The sequence below is a fragment of the Oreochromis aureus genome, linkage group 3 (assembly GCF_013358895.1).
Source record: "Oreochromis aureus strain Israel breed Guangdong linkage group 3, ZZ_aureus, whole genome shotgun sequence".
Lineage (NCBI taxonomy): Eukaryota > Metazoa > Chordata > Actinopteri > Cichliformes > Cichlidae > Oreochromis > Oreochromis aureus.
This window is the reverse complement of record NC_052944.1, coordinates 41,504,956-41,528,189: the sequence shown is the minus strand read 5'-3', so window position 1 is coordinate 41,528,189 and position 23,234 is coordinate 41,504,956. Positions and strand designations below refer to the sequence as shown.

At 40.5% G+C, this 23,234-nt stretch overlaps 1 protein-coding gene across 1 annotated transcript in view; it reads right to left on the bottom strand.

Annotated features, from left to right (window-relative positions):
- Positions 1-23,234, bottom strand: part of dachb (dachshund b) — a 113,381-nt gene that overhangs the window by 48,415 nt on the left and 41,732 nt on the right. Inside the window, exon 2 of the mRNA XM_039610277.1 lies at positions 2,805-2,920. Coding sequence (XP_039466211.1) covers positions 2,805-2,920 — 116 coding nt within the window. The remainder of the gene's footprint in view (positions 1-2,804; positions 2,921-23,234) is intronic.

The following is a 23,234-nucleotide window of genomic DNA, read 5'->3' as shown; positions in this document are numbered from 1 at the left end:
TCTTTTTTCCCCACTCTTTGGTCCCTCCAACCATCTTTTCCTCAGTACTTTGGCAGTCATTTTTAGGTTTCATTAGCTCCTCTGGCGACATCCCTCCTTTCTTCTCTCCATTTCTCCCCCTCCTCTATCCTTTGCGTTCCCTCCATTTCCACTTTCTGTGGCTACAGAAGGGGGAAAAAAAGAGGCAGCCTTTCATTTTGTTTTCTTTGCCATCTCGAGTGCTCAGAAGGAAAGGATGTGGATAGAGGAAAAGAGGCAGGTAAGGTGAAAAAGAGGGACAGAAGAAAAAGCAGGAGTGGGAAACCGAATGACAGGGTGAATCAGAGGAAGAATTTCCAGGAAGAAAATTTTAAAGACGGAAGGAAAGCAAGTAGAAGAGAAGTAAGAGAAGACGCTGACTTCACGGTTTCTCTAAGAATAAGAATAAGATAAGAAGGTCAAACTCACATATATCCGAAAAATTTTACACAGGTGGCTGGAAGAAGAACCTGGTACCTAAATGCAGGTGAAACAAAGACCTTTCATAAGCTATAGCTCATGCAGATCAACCACGTGTCCCACATGCTAATACGGCCCTTGAAAGCTTAACCAAAATGCACTTTTTTGAAGTTTTCTCTAGTGGATTATCGGAAAACAGCTCCAACATTCAGAGTACCGATGCGTGTTGGTTACTTCACATCACAGATCACCAAAGGTGGGCCGCAGCCCAGATCCGGACCTAGATGCTGTCTTTTATGGATCCACACTATTTACTATACTCTTACAGACCGTGTGTTCTTTTCTCGTTTTATATTTTACATGGCTTCATTAAATATGCTGACAATAGCTGATTCCGAGGAGGTCGAGTGGGAACCTTCTTCGTTTTTGGTTGGTCTAATAACGGAGTGACCTATCTGCATGCTTCTTCGGTCGGCAGATGCAAACGATACAGAGGAAACAGTTTCTACATGAAACTGCTCACAACAGGGTATGCATAAAAACACCTCATGATTTCTGGAAGGAGACATTCCTGTTGAGTGTACAAATATATTTTATGGTGCTCTGAGCAACATATTGTGAGTACTCAGAGCACTGTCCATATCTCTCACATCCACACAATCTAGATGCTTACACAGCGCTACAGGCATTACAGAGATGTTAAGACATTTGATCAAAAAATTAAACATATGTTTCCTTAAAATACAGCCTGCTCTGGATTCATGGTAGATGTTAAATTGAAAGCTCAAAATTAGTGAAATGTGTCAGTGCGAAGCTTTGTCAGGATTACTGGTCATTTTCTCTGGAGGTTATAAGCATAACAATGTGATACTTTTTTCCATTAAAGGCCAGCAGTTGGCTCCTCTACCAGCTGTCACCAATTCGCAAACTGAAACACGTGTCAAACACAGAGCGGGAAACACATTAGATCCATTAAACAGACATGGAAACACAGTAACAGAGTGAGCTGACCAGCGCGAGCCATTCAGGACCAACCAGCAGTGAAATTTAGAGCGGTCGAGGGGGAAACACAAACTTTGATATGAAAACTGTTGTGCTGTATTAACAAAGCAAAGCTACATTTTTGTCATTTTATGCATTTATCATGCCTAAAGACTATGCATAAATAATATTTCACATTAAAAAGCACGACTGAAGTTCCTGTGACCACATATTCATAAACATGTGCACACTTAATGACACAAAAGGGAACACAAGTCATTTCTTAATCAGATTTTAGGTATACTCATAAACCCCATTAGAAATTCATGGAAACTAACGGTCACCAGACTTCTGTTTGTTTTTCATTAGTTCTTCCTGAAAATGCACCAGAAAATCCTTTATTGCTCATACTCAAGTCCATCTGGTCATTGAGTACATATCCTTGACTAATGACTGAAAACGTATCTGAACAAAAATCTGTGTTCAGCCATTACTTTAAGTGCTGTAAAGGAACTTAAATGGGTTAAAAGTTGAATTTTCTCTTCCAGTCCAGTGCAAAAATGCCCAGAGCATTCGTAAAATCTACAGCCCTGACCAGCTAATTACACAGCACAAGCTAACAGGAACATTCATTTCCTACTAACCATTGATCACTTTAGAGATCTTTGCACTTTTAGGCACAAAAACAACTTTTCCCACAGATTTCCCCACAATCTTTCAGTTATCTTCTTGTTTGCTTTTACACCGCTCGTATGGAAGCAATCCAGGCTCTAGACAGTGTATCGCTGTGCTTTACCACAGGTGCTAGAGGTGATGAAGTCGTCACTCATCACTGCATCTTCTATGAAAGGAAGAAAATGTCCTCCTTACGTTGCATTGTATGTGACCTGTCATCTGCACAACCCGCCTCATTACCTGTGCTCTCCATTTTCATGGAAATACCAGACTTGCAACGTCAGGTCGCGGGACATGTTAGCATGAAAAGCGTCGTATGTTTAAATTAAGCATCAAAGAGACAATTTCAGTCCCTACAAGTCAATGAATCTAAAATTCCTGAGTCCTGAATTATTCTAAAAATGAACACAGTTTATGCTTGCATGCGATCCCAGATTTTTCCACCTGTGTTTGGTTGGGTTAGATTAGTATTTATTGAAAGTAATTTGCATCAAAAAGCAGTTGTTGACCTATCCATCCACCCCAACCTCCTCCCTACACAACTTCCTCTCTGTTTCCTGTCATAATTACTTTGACCAGTAGAGGACACTATCACAGAGTCCTCAGAAGCTGCTGGAACAACCAAAAAAAGACTCAAAACAAATCCCAATAAGGAAATAAAATGCATCAAAAACGAGAACATCATTCATGTCTTGCTCTCCTTCTCTTACCAGTGTGGGACAGCAGACTGGGGGACAGCAGGCCGGGGAGACCCGGGTGGAGCAGCCTGGGGCTTTCCTGGATCCCTGCACCAGAACAACGCTTGGGAGGACGGCCTGGACGAGAGCTGGAGGGGGAGAGAGAGAAAAAGATATTAGTTACTAAGATTTTCCAGGGTTGAGTGCATAAAAATGAAGCCATTATAATCTGTGCACGCCTCTCAAACCATCTGCATCAAACATGATACAATACAGTATCATTCAAAGCACTTAGGTTAAACAGGATAAGGACTTAATATTCATTCATGTATATCAGTTTCACATCTGAGGTCTTTGTTTTCCATATAAAGATATCAACACTGTCAGCTGTGTCAGGCAGACAAGTTTCCAAGGACTCCAAGCAAAAAGTAAAAGCTGCCTCACCGACATATTTCATCCTGCCCTTTGGAGCAACTAAAAGACTATGAAGTACAAAGTCTCATGACCACCGAGTGTTTCTGAAATCCTGAGTATGGCTGACAGACTTCTACTGTGAAGAAGCTACAGGAAGGAAACTCAGCAGAAAACTTAAATGTTGTTTAGATATGCAGATTGTTATTGCTGCCGATGGACTTTAAGGAGTTTACAGTCTTCACGGAGAGACAGAGGAGGAACAAATATGCTAACACTCATGTACAACAGCATTCTTTTTACGTACATAAGCTGGGATACATGTTCTACATGAGCAAGTGAACCTGAATAAACACTCAACACACTCCAGCATCTCTCTCAACCCCCTATTTCTGTCACACACACACACAACCTACTGTATTATGCATGTGCACGTAGGCATAAATAAACACACTCAAACAAGAATACTGTAACTGAACACATGCGGCTAAACATAAAGGACACACACACACACACACACACACACACACACACAGGAGGTGCGCATGCAGGCCAACTCTCTGCAGGGTAGCTAAGTAACAGATGGCCGTCCAAAGTCATTTACACCTAGAGAGAGAGAGAGAGAGAGAGAGCGAGAGGCCAAAAAATAAAACCTGTTCAAGACTTCGACATAGTGCCACTGCATGAGATTGGAAAAAATAGAAGCAACTAAAAAAAATAGAAGCAGGTACACTCTACTTTATTTTCCAAACCTAACATTTCTGTAATGAATGTACAAAAGTGTGACTTTCCCTGTGCTAACAGAAGCCGCTAATGTTAGCTTGTATAGCTAACTAGCTTTTTATTACTTGACTTTGAAACAAAGGGAAACGACTTCAGTGCTAAATATGGTAAATGTTTGATACACAATCTACCCCAACAAAAATTAATTAAATAAATAAATAGAATGGAGCTCGTCTGCTTGATGACAGTTGAGCCAAGAAATACTGAGCCACTTGTGTCATAGCAGTAGCTCAACCACAGTTTAACAAAGTCATTTGAAAAGTGACTCCAGTACTTACACTAAAAAACCTGGAGGGTCAAACTTCTAATAAAACTTTTTTTTTTTTTTTTTTTTTTTTTTTGTTAAATCAGAAATTTATGCATTTCTGTGATCATTTTTAGATGGGACACTAGTCTTGTATCTCCACCCGGGGTTAATACACAGAAAACTAACAATCACTGTTTTGTGATTGTAAAAGTGTTCTTAAATAATCCTTTTTGTTGGATTTTACAGTCCTTATACCAACACTGCCCCCACAAAAGCAGCACTGCACTGTTATTTTAATGTCATTTGCAAAGACCTTGAAAACACCAAGGATATTGCCTTAAAAGGATAAGAAATATACATGACAGCAGTGTATTTGGTTTTTAATTGTACATCAATAAAAGACTAACCAAATATTACTTTTTTGATTCATACCAGCTGTGGATATGGGAAAGTGAACCATATGCACATGTTTTTCCTACTTATAAAATCATAATTTGTATGTGTAATTGTGGCCCTCAGTGCATCAAGTTGTGTTTATAGTGATATATTGAGAAAAAGCTTTGTTTTTCCCAGAAACAGAAGGTTTCTTCCCATGGCCACTGACAGAGATTTATATTTTAGTATGAGATTTTCTCTTTTTTCTTTTTCAGAATCAGAATCACAATCGCATTTATTGGCTGTAGCATATATATATACATATACACATATATATATATATACAGTTAAGCCCAAAATTATTCATACCCCTGGCAAATTTTGACTTAAAGTTACTTTTATTCAACTAGCAAGTTATTTTTGACTGGAAATGACACAGGCGTCTCACAAAGATAATAAGATGATGTACAAGACGCATCATTGTGGAAAAAAATATTTCTCAGCTTTTATTTACATTTGAGCAAAAGTATCATGTCCAGAATTATTCATACCCTTTACAAACTGTCACAGTCTCTGGGAAAATCCAAAGTTCCATACCATTCCAAATAGTCAAAGCTGTTCTAAAGCATCCCAATTACCCTGATTAATTGGAAATAGCTGTTTTGATCAACTCAACAGGTGAAAAACAGCAGCTCTCTGCAGGTGGTCTGTGGACAGTCATGGCTAAGACAAAGGAACTCAGTGAGGACCTGCAGCTGTGCATTGTGGCTGCTCACAAGTGAGGAATGGGCTACAAGGCCATATCCAAATGTTTTCAAGTTCCAGTGGCTACAGTGCAAAATATTATTAAAAAATACAAGATGTTCCGCACTGTGGAAAATCTCAGAGGACGTTGTCGGAAGCCAAAAGTGACGCCTGTGCTGGCCAGGAGAATAGTGAGAGAGGTGAAAAAGAATCCAAGGATCACCACCAAGGCCATTCTGGTGAATCTGGGCTCTGCTGGTGGCAATGTCTCAAGGCAGACAGTCCAACGGACACTGTTGGGTTCCATGGATGCAGACCAAGGAAAACGCCACTTCTCCAGGCACTTCTAAGGCATGCAAAAGCTCATTTGGTCTTTGCAAATGCTCATCTGGACAAAGAAGAAGGTTTCTGGTCTTCAGTGTTATGGTCAGATGAAACAAAAATTGAATTATTTGGTCACAATGATGTTGGCATCATTGTGATCATTTGGCATAAAAATGGAGAAGCCTTCAACCCAAAGAACACCATCCCCACTGTCAAACATGGTGGTGGGAACCTAATGCTTTGGGGGTGTTTTTTAGCCAATGGACCAGGGAACCTAATCACAGTAAACAGCACCATGAAAAAGAGCAATACATGAAGATTCTCAACAACAACATCAGGCAGTCTGCAGAAAAACTTGGCCTTGGGAACCAGTGGACATTTTAGCACGACAATAACCCAAAACATACAGCAAACGTGGTGAAGAAATGGTTAGCAGACAACACCAGTAACGTCTTGCTTTGGCCTAGCCAGAGTCCTGACTTGAATCCAATTGAGAATCTGTGGAGGGAGCTAAAGATCAGGGTGATGGCAAGAAGACCCTCCAACCTGAAAGATTTGGAGCTCATTGCTAAAGATGAATGGGCAAAAATGCCTGTGGAGACATGCAAAAAGCTGGTCTGCAATTATAGGAAGCGTTTGATTGCTGTAATAGCCAATAAAGGCTTTTTTCTATTGATTATTGAGAAGGGTATGAATAATTCTGGACATGATACTTTTTGCTAAAATATAAATAAAAACTGAGAAATATTTTTTTTCCACAATGATGCCTCTTGTACATCGTCTTATTATCTTTGGGGAGACACCTGTGTCATTTCTGCTCAAAAAAGAACTTGCATATTGAACAAAAGTAACTTTAAGTCAATATTTGGCAGGGGTATGAATAATTATGGGCTTAACTGTATATACATATATACATACATATATATACATATATACATACATATATATACATATATACATACATACATATACATATATACATACATACATACATATATATACATACATATATATACATACATATATATATATATATATATAAATCGATTGCTACAGCTCTTCTCAAGTAGGTCCAGAGACTAGTCAGTGAAGCCCTGGCAACCACTGGTTGCTCAGGATTCTACCACCAGTTGGTGAGTGGTTTCCAGAGGTTGCTGCCAGGCACTAGCATGAAATTGGTCACAAAGACTTGTATGAAAGCACAGAAAACCTTGTGATTGCTTTGATTGCCAGCAGGTTCCTGATGACTGCAAACCCTTGCAAGCTGTGGTGAAACTTAATTTTTCCCTAGTAAACGTTCTCTAAGCCCTAGGGTAGATATCATTCATAATGTCCAGATATGAACACAGAATTAACCTCTTTTTGGAAATACAGTTTTACAGCTAACACAAGTCTGGGTGCAAGTCTGAAAAGCACCTAACAAGGGTGTGGGCTTACAGACGGTCAGCTACTACAACAGCAGAGACTACAGAGTGGCTGTGCGGTTTTCCAGGAACGTGTCAAGTACTGAATATCGGTCAAATCCCACTGGGAGGTGCGGCGCAAGAGAGAAAAGAGAAAGTGTGCTAAAAGAGAGAAAACGTCTGCAAATGTTTTTGGGTGTGATCTGTATGTGAGAAAAAAGACGTGCACACACAAACACACACACACACAAACACCGAAAAAAGAGAGAGAGGCAGAGGAGCATGAAGAAATGAAAACATGAACCTTCACTTTTCCTTTGAACTCTGCTTCACCTCGTCCTCCTTCAATCACATACACACTCATCTTTGCAATAAACGCCCTGTTCTCTCTCTCTTTTACAGACACACACACACCCACACATGCGCAGGTGTTTGCATTCAAACCTTAAAACCTTTCCATCAACAACCCTCTGCTACCTTTCAACTCCCACATACACACAATAGATACATGTTACAGTACCAGGTGTGTGTGTGTGTGTGTGTGTGCTCATCTGCATCCATCCATGTGTAAGCAACATTAGAGTGTGTTTGTGCGCATCCACATGAATTCATGCAGTGTGTGTGTGTGTGTGTCTGTGTGTGTATAGAGGACACATGATATCGCCTTCTCATTAGCCTTACAGTTCTTTGTTCAGAGTAATGACTGCAGTGTGTGTGTGTGTATGTGTGTGAGTGTGTGTGTGTGTGTCCCGTAGGGTTGCCATATGTTGGGCATTAATCCTCGTCAACGGTCCACTCTCCTTACTGCACCGAGCACAGGAACAAAGAGCAGGTCACACACACATACACATCACATAGACATGGAAGCACATACGCTCACATACATGCTACATATATGAACACACACACAGGCAGTAAGTAGAAGTTTGGCTACACACACACACACACACACACACACAAACTTCAGAGTCAGTCCATTGACCTACATTCATCTGTTAACCCTTAACCTCGACTGCAAACAGCAACAAGACCACTTCTTGTCCACAGGTTCCTGTTTCTTCACTGAAGATGTGGCATAGTTATGCCGGTGACCTTTCACCCTTAACCCTCCGTACCTGTCCACATCTCTCATTTCCATTTCGACCAAAGTTTAGGCCTCTCTTAGCCTGGTTCCAATCAGACCCTTTTGGTGTGAGCATGTGTATTCTGATGTGGATCAACACAACCAGCCTTCTTTTTGTGGAATTTTTCATCCCAAATAAAGCAAGACTGTCCTTGTAGCCACCTGTAATTTTCAAGTGCGATGCAGATAAATGTTGCCAACTGCTCCATGGGGAATGCTGCAAGTCCCAGCTAGACCTTGAGTCAAAGTTTTCCTATAATTGCGGACATCTTTATCATAGAATTCCAAACAATGCCCAACCCTAATTAATGTGTGACGAATGATCCAGTAGAATCGGCGCCCTTCATCCTGCCTGGTCTGCAGGTGTAACTATTGCAAAGGAGAGGTGAGTCAGAAAAGTTATTTGGCCATAGCAGAAGCAGATATGCTTGGCACAGACCAAAGACAGCTTTTCGTGAGAATAATTGTTGGGCTTTCGGTGGTGAAATGCTATGCCTTGGGCTTTGCTGCTTTGAGGGCCGAGGATCATAACACAGAGTGCTTGAAGATAGAGCAAGTCCATCTGTCTGAAAGATGAAGTTGAAATGTTAAAGGACCTCTCAACAGGATGATGACCACAGCAAATCTATAGTGTAATGTCCCAGATGGAATAAGTGGAAATGGCTTCATCAAAGCCCAACTGAGATATATTTGTGGTTATTTCAAATGGACGGTACATCCAAGAGAACCATCAAACTTACTGCAGTTTACGGAATTTTGCAAGGAAGGTTTGTCAAAATAGCGTGACAGTGCAGAAAAAACACTAAAAATGTTATCACAGGCTTCTGATGCCAACAGTGTACTTAGGTTTTTTAGATGAACTGAAATTTTCAGTTTAGTACTAAATGACTAAATGAAGCTCCAGCTCATTCACAAAGGGTCACCACAGCAGACAGGTTTGGTTTGCACATGTAACCTGGAGTTCCACCAGTATTATAACTTTTGGGCAGCATGGTGGAGCAGTGGTTAGAGTTGTTGCCTCACCGCAGGAAGTTACTGGGTTCGAATTGGGCTCTCTCTGCATGTTGTCCTTGTGTCTGCGTGGGTTCTTTGTGGATACTCCGGCTCCAGCAGTCTAAAGACATGTAGTTAGTGGGGTTAGTCGATTGTAAATTGCCCATAGGTGTGAATGGTTGTCTGTTTCTCCGTGTTAGCCCTGCGACAGACTGGCCACCAAACCCTAACCCTTTATCCTGCCTCTTGGATAGGCTTCAGCCTCCCCACCCCGTGACTCTCAATTAGATAAGCAAAAGAAGAATGCATGGAGGGTATTAGAACTTTGGCCCCAACAGGTCTATGCATGAGACAACTTTAGAAACATAAGCTACAAATGTTAAGCTTGTCAATGATCCTATTACCCTACTGTCCTGTTATTCAGTTTTTACTAACAGAAAAGAAGGTTGAAAGGGTAAGTAGAAGTATAAATAAAATGAATCACTTCCACTGTGAAAGGAGTGGAAGACAAAAGAAAAGTGAAAGATAAAGTTACCCCCTGTTGTCCAAATGTTATACTTTAAGACTCATACTCAATACCAGTCTCAAAAATGGAACAATACTCGTTGTATAAAGGATAACAGAATATCCGTCTTCCTCGTGGTTAGAAAAACCGATGGACATAGCCACCGTGATGTCAGCCACTAGTTAGTTAAGTCCAGTCCAGAATCCTGAAGTTGAGCTTTTCTTTCCGTGTTTTGATGACTGATATGATGAGCGAGTGGCGGATCTGATTGAGAAATTGACTTGCGATTGATAAATAGTTAAACAATGACCACACCCTGGACTCTTCTTTTTTGCCTATTAAAATGACCATAATGTACAAAATAGACTCGCAATTGAGATCATAAAGTGAACATGAAGGTCTTTAAACCATTGACAGAGAGAGGAAGCCATGTGGTCACATTACCAAACCCATTCCTCGAGAGCTACTATCCTGCAGCTTTTAGATGCATCCCTACTCCAAAACAGCTGAATCAAATGGTTTGATTACCTCTTCAGCATGCCATCAAGTTTGGCAAAGGCCTGATAACAAGCCACTGATTTGATTCAGGTGTGTCGGAACATGGATGCATCTAAAAGCTACAGGACGGTAGCTCTCGAGGACTAGGATTGGGCACCCCTGCCATAGACTTTTATATAATCAGAAGACCAGGATTCACCCCCTGCTGGCCATAAGAAAGAATACAGGCTTAAGGCACTTGAGGGTTGGCTTCATTCTTCAGTACTAGAAGCTATATTCATCTTTTAAACCATAGCATGGTATGGTACATGTATGTTCTTGGCTATGGAGATATTCTGTGCTGTAGTGCCCAAACACTACAGCAGTAACTCATCACTGGTCTCTGTATGAAAACACTGGATGGGCTTCATTACGGTCAAGAAGAAACAGCCATCTCAAGTTACCCACATCTCCAATTTAAATCCTGTAACAACACTTCACAGTTGAGTAAACTTTACTACAGATATTCGCTCTGTTTGAGCTAACCTTGAACCTAGAACTTCTTTCAGACATTATGCATCGTTAAAATGGAATAAAGTACAAACTCGAGTCCTATATTCCCCTATGGAGAGATTTAGAGCTTTATTAATCAGTGTGTTTAATGATGCTGCTGCACACATGCATGTGGCATTATACTAGATCTGATTCATTGATTGCTATTGTGTTCCTACAGATAAAAAAGTACTTTGGTCAGTCTAATTATATCAAGAGTGGTGGAGGAGCTAAAGTAAGCTACAACAATAAAACACGAGCTGGGGTAAATCATGACTGAAACGAACTCTGTGGCTGAAAAATTATACAGGAGACACAGTCTGCCCCTGTTTGTTTACAGTAATTATAATATTGTCTCATAATTACACAGGTAATGATTTATGGAGGTTAATTAAAGTAAGACACACGGTAGCTTCCAAATGTTTGCTGCTGATGTATTTTGGTTATTTGATGACCTTTTAATTGGCCGAGAACACCAAAACATGCCACGAATGGAAAACACGAAGGTGACATTTTACACGCGCGCGCGCACACACACACACACACACACCCAACGATCTGATGAGCCACCTTGAAGTAAGTCTTCCCACTTTGACACACGCGCCCCATCGCCTGTCCTCCCAAATGGCCGTCTCTATGGTGACGGAGCCTTGATCAATACTCCGTCATTGGCTCTGATGGCCGGTCAGGGTCGGTCACACACACACACACACACACACACACACACACACACACACACACACACACACACACGATGCCTGCACACACACTCAAATAACACACGCACAAACAGGCATGGCGGTGAATAAGCACGGACTCGCTAACACGTTTGACAGATTGATTTAGCTCAGAACGTGCAGAGGTCACACACACCAAGCGCACGCACACACACACACAGTGTAGTTTATCAAAGCCTAGTGCGGTCAATACGTGGGGCTGAGCGAGGGGTCAACCCTCTTTAACTAAAATCTTTCATCTTCACTCCTTCCTTTCTCCCATCTCACCATCAGCATGCTAATCTTTCCCCCTCCTCATTTTCTTTTGGTTTTTCCTCTTCTCGTTCATGTATTGGTTTTCTCTCTCGGTCCTCCGGTATCCGGTGATCCTAATTTGGCTTTGTTCTTGGATTTGGTTTCCTTTTTTCCCCCTCATCAAATAAGTAAAACATTTTTGTAACTTCTGTATTTTTGGTGTCATGATAAAATGAGTTCTCAGTGAGTTTTAGTTAGATTTATTTGTTATTAGGGTTTCCTTTTTTGTCAAGATTTTCTTTCAAATGTTGAATCCCTTGAAAAAAATCTATTCACCTTTTGTAGTCTTTTTTTTTTTTCATTAAATTAATATTTCACATGTATATTTTTTTAGGATTGCAGATGCATTCTTTGCCTTATTGTTGTTTATGTGTCAGTTTTTAGTTTTGTAGTCACAGTCCAAAATGTTATAATCCTGAAATGTTACTCAGTTATTTCATATATTTTTGGTATTGTTTGGACATTTTTTACATCTCTGTCTGTTGTAGGAATGCTCCAAATACAGCACTTACAAATTATAACACTATCCTTCTTTTTTTTCTGCTTAACCAGGGATGGACTACGGGGGCAACACCCTAAGAAGCCCAGCAACTTTCTCCAGTTCTTTTAAAGGACACTGAGGTGTTCCCAGGCCATTCAAGAGATGTAATCCTACGTCTAGGGTGGAGGGCCTGGCGATCTGATCTCCAGCTGTTGAGGCCGACTGTTGGGACACACTAACATCCATCCTCTTCTGCTTATTCAGGGTTGCATGGGTGGGTGGAGCCCATCCCAGCTGCCATAGGGCGAAAGGCAGAGTACACCCTGGACAGGTCGCCAGTCTGGCTAACACAGAGAGACAGTCACACTGAAACCTATGGGGGACTTCTGGGTCTGAAAAGTAAAGCCAGTGATAAGGTGTTCTCAAACTACATGTTTGCTAATGATCAGCAGGGGGCGATTCTTGTTGCTGCAATGCTAAGTACAGAAAGATGTCTGTGAAGGTTCTCAGTCATCCAGGTCTTTTCTTTCCAAGCTCCTTAGACTAAGTACAGAAACTCTAAGAAAAAAAAAGTCACTCTTTTGGTTGTTTTGTCTGCTAAGTTTGGGCTTGGTCACTATTTCCAAGTCTTGCTGAAAATGTGTTTGGTTTGTCGATTGTGGCACTTGTTTGTGTTTCTGGACACTGAAGCCTTGTCCCCATTTAACTGATAGCTGGTTGCTAGCAGACATTGCAGGCTACGGTTGTATAGCCTCCTGAGACCCTGTGTCCTCATACAGGGGCATTACATTTTGGTTATTCTGCGCCTCATACTTCATTCTACTCAGCAGTGTCTTAGACTTCGTCTCCACACGAGGACATACTTTCTCTCTTTCACAACTTCAGGTCAAATTATGTCACAACCTCTGCTAATCGTTTATTTTCTTTGTCTCAGAATTGCCGGTTGGTGGACATTTATACATTTCCTTCTTTCCATCCATCTTTTTCCTCCTTATTTTCTTCTTGCTCCCTCTCCGTTTTCTGTCTCCCTGCACCTCTCAACCATCATAAATCGTGTCACTGACTTACATCCTCTCTGTCCCTCTCTGTGTGTCTTTACTCTTTGTTTGTAGCAGAACAACAATCCATTCTTTTTAAAGAGACACCAGAGAAATGGGATACATGTCTGTCCATGCACACACACAGACACACACTCACTCACGAGGAAAGGCATCATAATCATGGACGCTCACGGACTCACAAGAGAGAGGGAGAAAGAGAGAGAGATGGATGTTTACTTTCTTCTGGGCTTCCGCCTCTTTGATTGGACAGATGAATGACTTCATTGTGTGTGTGTTTCCTTCTCTCTTTTTCTGTCTTTCGTTTTCGACATGGAGAAAAAAGAGCCAGAGGAAGAGGTGGAAAAAAAAGAGAAAGAAAGACAGGGAGAGAATGAGACCGAGAGAGCACTAGAGTAAGGTAAGCAATAATAAGTATTGACTGATAAGGGAAGTAGAGCGAAAATAATAAAGGAGGAAAAAAAATCACCCTAAAACACAGAGTGGAGGGAAACAGGGATCCTGTATTGATTAACTGATGACACCTCTCTCCTTCTTCTCATCCTTCGCTTCTTTTTCACCCCTTATTTATCCATTTCTGCTTACTTACTATTTATCTTACCACTTCCTGTCTTTTATCCTATACTTATTTTCTCACATCTGCTCAAATCTTAATCTATCCTTCTTGCCATCTTATTTTTCCATTCATCTGTCCATTTAGCAGTCTATTCCTACTAGCATTCATCCATTTGTCCATCTATCACATGTACCATCCATCCAGCTTTTCCATCTATCCTTTATCTTCAACCTAGAACATTAACTGATAGGTTTACCATGGGCTTACCATGTTGTTATAATGCAGTCTTTGCACTCGGCTCTGGAATTCATGTGGATGTCTCTGACAAGTACTAATAAACCTGAAGATTGCTGCAAACCAAGCACACACTCTATGGCAATGGTGCTCCCCAACGACTGCATCTTCCTTCCCTGGAGACGAAGAGCCCAAGGTGTTTACCCAGAATCAAGGTTTTCCAAATCCCAATGATATCAAGCATCCACAGTATGCCCCTGAACAAACCCAATCCTGGGAGGTAATCGCCCTACAGGACCCAAAACGACCCTTTTCCAACCATCTAGTGGCATCACAGAACACCCCCAGGAATGGTCATAGGTATACTATGATATGGTATACTGGTATACTGCCTATAGTAGTAGGCAGTATTACCATGGCTTCAAATCTAAAATCTAAAACAAATATTCACTTCAATGTTGTGGCTGATCGGTATATACATGTATCAAATCTCCTAGCCAACTATTCATATTTTAATCCACTGTATCTCCATCTATGCCACCATATGCCCTATGAGTTTGGCAAGTATGCTAACATTTTGCAGTTGGACAGCCAATAATTGTCGATATCGCCTATTCACAAGTTCATTTACAAACTCTTCCAAATGGACAAACAGGTGAGGATTCTGTGTTACTGAATTATCAGGATGCATGACCTGTAAGTTCAACAGCTGCTTTCCCAGACACACATCAAGTCCCAGAGTGAAAGGAAAATTCATTGAAGATCACCACGGACAAAGTTTTCGGCCTAAGACTTGGGTTAATCTTTTTTAGGACAAAGAAATGTCAGAGAAATTTCTCAGCCAAAGATTTCCACAATAGCGCTTTGTTCTGCAAGACTTCCAATGCAACAACAAGTCTATATTCGGTGGTCATTCACTAGGCATATCTCTGCTAATGTCTGTGTATGAGCTGTAATCCTCAAAAATGTCAGTAATTGGAATTTACATGTTAATTATTTGCCACTTTGAAAAAAACAAAACCCAAAAAGCAATGGCCTCTCCAGTCGCCTATACGCAATTTATTTGTTTAGTCACTCAATCAAACAATCAAATGATCTATCCAATCATCCACCTTTCTACCTACACTGTCTATTTTTCTTTGTTGTACCAACCAATTCGTCAGAGTCCATCCTTCTAGGAATCATTTACATGTCCTCTACCTTTCCATCCATTCATCCTTTATCTGTATATGCATCTATCCACACAAACACACATTCTCTATCATCTGTCTATAAATATCTATCTGCACATCCTCTGTCCCCATTCTTAGTATCCTCTTTTTTGTATCAATCCATCTACATATCAGTCATCTATGCAGCCATTTTGCCATTCTTGCATCCATCTCTATTTTCTATATCTACCACCACCCATCTCCCTCGGTCTCTCTCTCTCTCCAGTGGAACAGGTGTGCAACGGGACAAGAGACAAAAACACTCCTGCATTTTTAACCAGCACCTATTAAATATTAAACATGGCACACACACACACACACACACACACAGTCATACACTGAGCGACACACAATCGCTGACGAGACAAGTTATACAGGTCGATGGGCTAACGTGTGTCTGCATGTCTGCGTGAGTGTGTGCGAGTGTGTGATGGCTTTAAGCGCCATTACCTTACTTCCTCGGCATGTGGGCAAACACACACACACACAGGGATAATTCATACAGGCATACACGGTGCTCTCACATGTTAACATTTAAGAGGTAAAACTATAACAGACTCCATGTTCTCTCTCTCTCCTCTTCTGTGTGTCCGTCCCCCCACCCCCCGCCTTCCCTCCCTCGCCGTCTCTTTGAAGTGCTCCATAACAAACTATAACAACAGGAAGTTTTCAATGCGCCACATTGAGAAGGAATGTCACATATGGTATGAGCGAGGGAGGGACGGAGCAAGGGAAGGAGAAACACAGGGAGGATTAGAGGAGCTGGATGGATGGTTACACTGTAGCTAGAAAGCCGCCTTCACTTCAAGGAAAACTGCAACTTTATATAATAGCTCCCCAAAGACCCTGACTTAAGTGGGTTTCATAGAAAATAAAGATTATCTAAAAATTCAATAATCAATAGATTTAATCTGCAGAATAGTCTTGACAAGCCTCTCTTCCTCTCATTCAACCTCTGTTATTTTCCTTTATTTGGCCCTAATGTTCTTTAGTCTTACACAGAAGTCATAAAACGACAAAATCAGAGAGAGTTGCTTATTTACTAACAAATCCTTAAATCATTCAGTGTTAGCTTGAAAGTTACTGCAAAAAAGAAATGTCCTATAATTAACGTATGCATTAGCAATGTTCATTTTTGATACTTTCTATCCAGGATGGAGGCAATTCTGTTTTTCAATTCACAGCACCACATCACAACAACAGTCACCTGAGGGTGCTTTTACTAAAAGGTAAAAACCCTACAACAGTAGAGAGAAAGCTTACAGTCATACAACGCCCCTACAAGCAAGCAAGCACTTGGTGACACGGGGAAGGAAAAACTCCCTTTTAACATGAAGAAACCTCCAGCAGAACCAGGTTCAGGGAGGGGCGGCCATCTGCTTCCACTGGTATACAGTAATAATAACATCTGGCAGATGCCTCTCTGCCAAACAGATATCTTGTGTTAAACAGGTTGTTAGCATGTGGTAAGAAAGACTTCCTGCATGTGTCCTTGTGGCAGTGGTGCTGCTTCAGTGTGTTAGAAAAGATGGTTTGCTGCCTGTCCAGTTTGAGGTGCAGAGTCAGGATTATTCATGATGGATAACAGCATGCTTGGTGATTGCAGCCAATCAGAGAACCAGGTATCCTGATCAGATCATTCAGTTTATTGGTGTCACCAGTTCTCATGATGCTCCCCAGGTGACCACAGCGTCTCTTGTTCATGCCCAGGTACTTGTACACCTACACATCAATATCCTGTTCAAGGACAGACATGGGCCACGAAGCCCCCATCTTCCTTGTGAAGTCGAGCCTGGTCTCTCTGGTCTTATTCATATTCAGCAACAGATGATTCCTCCCAGACCGCTTGACAAAAATCATCCACCAGTGCTCTTTCCTCCTCCTCCTGCCCATCACTAATTCATCCAACCATGGAGGAATCATCACAGTGTTCCTGTAGGTGGCACGATTCAGAGTTGTGCTGCGAGTCTGAGTTGTAGAAGACAGTTCCTGCACTGCTCAACATCACACAGAGCACCACACAAACTCACCAATGAGACTTCAAAGGATTTTAGATAAACATTTAACAGGAGGGTATCTGGTTAGCTAATAGCTAATTTATCCCATATTTGGGAAACTCACAGTAACAGTAAGACGTTAATGTGTGAAAAGAGAAAGTTGCTATCGAGTTAAGGAGCTAAACTGAGGCAAAAAGGTTGTTTTCATAGGTTCTCGGCAGGTTCCAGTTCATTTATGCTGGGACTTCTGCTCACATTAAAATGTTAAACTCGGCAACTGTCCCATATTGGGCGAGGAAGTGGTGGCAACTACCTGCCAGTTTAAAAATGCTGATCATCATCAGCAGATGTATATAGCCTAACGGACCCCACCGAAAAGGATATAGTGCTGTTTTTTCTTCTGTTTATGGAAATAAATTAAGAAAAAATCACATGCAAATAATCAGATCTGACCAATCAGATCACTGCATTTAAAAACAAGTGTGCTGTAGCTCACTGATACTGAAATATTAAAATAATACTATTTTACCTCCGGCACACAGCTCTGGGTCAAATGTGGTAGTTTTGTATTTTCTTATTAGTTTTTCTTTTACTGTGTTTTGACTTTTTGCTAGTATCCAGAGGGGGTTTGCTTTCATTTGAAGTGTTTAAGTTCAGTTAGTGTTTATTAGTTTCAGTTTTAGTCTTTATTATTTATTATTTCATTTAGATTCAGGAAACGTTTTGGAAAATCAGTACAAGGATGAAAGGCTTGTAAACATCCGAGGCCACGATAAAAACATCCATCACACCCTCATCAGGCAGACGCTGATAACAGATTTACCAAATTAACAAATACCAAAACTAAGAAAACTTCCTCTGTAACTTTATTGATTTTTTTTGTGTTAGTTTTCCAATATAATGAAAGTCTTTAAGTTATTTTTGCTTTTCAAGGGTCTAGCTTTAATTTTTATTTTGGCTAATTAAAATCTGTCTCCTCAGATTTGGTCCCAACTCTGCCAAGAACAGCTCAAACTGCTCCAATGACATCCTGAAATATGTCAGGATGCAGCGTCAACTCCTAAGTCAAACCATGAAATCCTCCCTACTGCCTTCTTCCTGTTCTTGTTTTGAAACATTAGGACCAGTTTCATTTTTTGAGGATGGATTTTCCACAAAATAGTAAAGGATTATAGTCGTATATAACTTACACGGCATGTTTGGATCTGAAAAATTCTGAATTTCGTGTCGCTTTTTCGCGATGTGCTCGTTGTGTAAAGGCCTTAGCACTGCTTGAGCCTCGCAGTCAAAAGGCGCCACAGAGAAACCTTCATCAGATCTCTTTCTTTGCCTTCTTCCCACCATCCCTCCATCTTTCCCCAACTGTAGTTAATTTCCCTCTGACTGTTCATTCCTCACCCTACATCCATCCCTCCTCCTCCTCTTCCTTTTTACCTGTCCTTTCCTTCCTCCCTCTCTCTATCAATCTCTTCCTTCCCCTCTCCATCTCTCTCTCCCCTCCTCTCTCGCTCTCTCTCTCTCTGCAGTTAAGTCAGTGTAATGTAAATGATGTGCCATCGATCGCCCCTGACAGTGCAAGGACGCTCACCTCTTCTCCTCCTCCTCCTTTTCTTCTTCATCCTGTCATCTCTCTCTCTCTCTCCCTCTTTTTCACACCCCTCTCTCACTCTTTCTCTACTCGACTGCTCTTTCCTCCACCTAATATCTTTTTATCTCTCCTCTCTCTCTGTTGCTGCCTTTCTAAGTCTATCTCTCTCACTCGTCCACTGCCTCCCACGCCTGTCATCTTTCATCTGCCCCTCTCCCTTCATTTTGCTCCCTCTCTCTCTCTTTTTTACCGACCATCATTTATGTCTCTCTCTTCCTCCATTGTTCTTTTCAGAGCATCTGCTCTCTCTCCATCTCTCTCTTCCTACCTATGCCATCTTTTATCTCAGCCTCTCTTCATTTCGCCTCCTGTCTTTCTACCGCTCGCTCCCTCTCTCTTTGCTGTCTCAGGTCTCTGCAGTCCATCTTTTGCCCGCTGGCCTCGCTTAAAGGAACACACAGACCACCACGAAAAGTTCAAGTCGCCTTTTGCTGAAAATTTGGTCAAATTACATCACTTTATTATCGCATTAGATTTAAGGAAAATGTTAGTATGTTGTTAAGCCACATGGGGGTCATGTGTAGGCAACAAAGGGCTTTTGCTAAGATGAAAGCTTATATCATACATCATAGTTACATGTCTAAGTTAATGATCGCTATCAGGTCTGCAAGGAAGTGCAGGAAAAATCTGTAGACCCATAGATGAGGCTGTATTTGACACCTGAGTAACACAAACCATGAGAACTGCAGCCCTGATTTTTTCCACACATCACCTGATGGAGGTGAAAGTGAAAACACAAATGTCCCACTTAGATCGGACATTTAGGCGTCTTGAAACTGCCAGCTTTTCGGTACAAAGCCCACCTAATGTGCACAGGCATGAAAACTGTGCCGTATTAGCAAGTAGTCATCTGGTCGTTTTCAGCCTCCTGTAAGATCTAAACACACTTGCCTAAACTATAACCTGTAGTGGCGACAAAACAAATGATATGTCATCTCCTGCCTGCGTGCTACATGCAAAAAAAATAAATAAAAAAAAATAAAAATTAAGCCTAAAATGTCAGCTTTAAGTAAATTATGTGAAACCTTTCAGAGTAATTTTGTTACATAAATAAAATGTATAGGGTTGCATTGAATTTAAAAAAATAATCATTTAAAATCATGTTTTACGATCAGTGAAATATACTTGATTGGTGTGCATTCAGTCTATACCGAGCATATTTTCCTTAACTTTTTACAACCTGAACCATGAAATAATTAATTTTTTTTAAACGCAGTGTTTATTGAACCTTTATTCAGCCATTCTACATTACAATCTTGAGTCCAGGTAAATGTCCGCGAAAGTGAAATATCAGAAGATTGGGATGTCAAATTACCTAATAATACCCACTCTTTTTTGTAAGTACATAGGTTTATTCACCACTGGGAGTTTCTAAAAAATGACTCTTACATTATTATTTTGTGTTTCTTTTATTTACAACAAATCTTTATGATATAAATTAAAGTTTCCAGGTCAGTATTATGTGATTTTCTAACACCTGCCATACAGCAAAAGCATGCCAATATGAAAGCCTTAAACATCATATTACTAATAAGTGTACATGTCAGCCCTGTGGCCATCTTAAAATTCAGAAGCCGCAGTTACGGAAACACTCGTGGGAGCTGCAGATGTGATTGTGAATAATGTGAAGAAAATAAATGCTCCTTCATCTGTTTTACTGTCCTGTCGACCAGTAAACACCCATTTTTATCTTTTCAACGATTTCCTCTGGGGAGGGGCTCGAACATAACGTGCACGTGTGTTTGTCACAATGCAGATCATGTCGGCCCCTTGTGCTGTCACCAGACTGTAAAACACTGAGAATTGATAACTTTATTTAGCACCAGACAGACATAAATTTCATTGTTATTATGCAGATTTTTAACACCACGCAGACATTATGTGCACAATAACCATTGTTCAAACTGTTCCCTCTTTTAACAAGTACAGTGTAAAAAAATATTTTTTTTACTTTTCCTGCTAAATTTATTAAGATGAAACAATCTTAAACACCTAAAATATATAAAAAATATAGGCTTACTAATAGGAAATTATCAATGGTTTGAATACTATAGTATTTCTTGATTAATCTCTACATTTTTTTTATTTGTTTGTGACGAACCCAAAAATAGTGGAAAATGCTCATTTACACTTACATGTTAGATACATCTTAGTTAAGACCTTCTGTTCCTGTTGATCTTTACATGGAAAAATTTAATTAAAATAGTACTTTTAATCAGATCATAAGGAAAACAGATTAGTTATTGGAGGTTTATTGATAACTGAAAAACATATAAGGTTCTATTAATTATTATCAATTGCTTCTAGCTTGTTGAATTTGTCCCCTCAGCGGGTACTTTTTACTCCTTCCTCCACTCCTTTAATTCTGCTCCTTTTCCCTGTCTTGTCCCTTCTTGTCCTCCATTGTTCCCTTCCTTCTTCCTCGTGCTCCCTCTTTCCTTTCTCCTTATCCAAATAGAGGACACAGACAATCCAATAAACGCCCCCACTCGCAACAGCTGGAGTGTGTGTGTGTGTGAGTGTGTCAGCGAAGCACCGAGTCAGCAGAAAACTAGGATGACACTCTGAGCGCCGGACAGGAATGTCACAGAAAAAAAAGAAAAAGGAGAGAAGAGAGCGATGAAGAAATAAAGAAAGAGAAAGAAAGGGAAGACAGATGGGAGGGAGAGAGCAAGGGAGGGAGGAGGGACATGATGAGAGAGAGAAAGAAGAGGAAGAGGAGAAGAAGAAAACTCTGGGGACTCAGAATGACACATGCAGTATTACTCACCGTCCCCACACATCACACACACACACGTGGACGCACAGCGACACACACAAACAGTCTGAATCTTTCTCTCGTGCACAAACAGACATGCAAGGACACCAAGAGACAAACACTCTCACTTTCTCCTTCACCCACACCAACAGCGCTTTCTGCCCTAAAAAATAGGCTTCAGGGAAATGCTGCCCTCTGTAAATAAACAGGGGCATCATTTTACTTTTATAATAGAATCTCTTCAAACCTCCAACTCTTTTACTGCCCATCATGAACACAACATGGTCATTTGAGTAGTCCTCAGTTATTCAGTTCAATAGTCATTTTTAGCAACAATTCCCTGCTAAAGTTGTCCCAAGGTGCTTTACATTGATGTTTATGAGCAAAGACCTGGGAACAGTAGGGAGAAAGAACTTTAAAAGGAAAAGATTTTTGGCAGAGCCAGGCTCACAGTAACGAAAGGTTGTTTCCAACACTGAAAAAACAAGCAAAACAATTAATATTTTTTTGCATCCATAAGTCAAAATTTCAGGTTATTATCTCAAACCTCTGGGCAAATAAGTCTAAATTGAGGAAATAACTTGAAATTTAGAGTTAATAAGGTAAAATTTTGAGATATGAACCCATTTTTTAAAGTTATGGATGCCAATTTTTTATTTTTTGGTTACTTCAAGGTTTGGGAAGTACCTATATAGTAGCATTGTTCCCAACTAAAGTTAATATGTACACAAAATCTAAATATACATCTGGAACACTTTAATTTAATCAAGTTTAATTAAGAGAATCCATTTTAGGCCAGAATTTCGAAAACTTTTTAAACGTTGGTCAAAAGATCTCTTAAATATATGAATCTGAATTCACTTCACCATATGCAAATTTGACTTTTTACTGTATGTAATTATGTCACACAACAAATTTGCTTTGCATTTGGTCTGAACAAACCATTAGAGAGTGACAAATAATGTCAGGTCCTCCATGTGAAGCAAGTTTTTGTGTTGGAAATCTGAGTCTAATGACTATAGATAGCCCTTTTCCAACTCAGCTCAACTCTGATTTCTATTAGTACCTGGTATCAAGTACTTTTTTAGTATCCAAAAGTTGAATCTGTTCATCTGGACGTAGCGTTTTGTGGGAGAAACGTTTCATCACTCATCCAACTGACTTCTTCACTCATCCAGTCTTCTTCATCCAAGTGACTTCTTCAGTGACTGAAGAAGTCACTTGGATGAGTGACGAAACGTTTCTCCCACAAAACGCTACGTCCAGATGAACAGATTCAACTTTTGGAGATTTACTTTCCTGGATGATTGAGAATGCATCAAGACGATACTTTTTTAGTACCTTCTCAGCCGGGTTTCCAAGCAAGCCAAGACAAGTCGAAAATATGACGTCAACAGACTCCATGCCACTGATTGGCAAATCAGTGACGCCACTGATTTGCCAATCAGTGGCATCACTAAATGAGCCATGAGAGCGACTATTTTACAAAACCGAAATCGCCATTTTTGAAACCCAACAACGAGGGAAATGGCTAAACAAAAACTAACCCTGT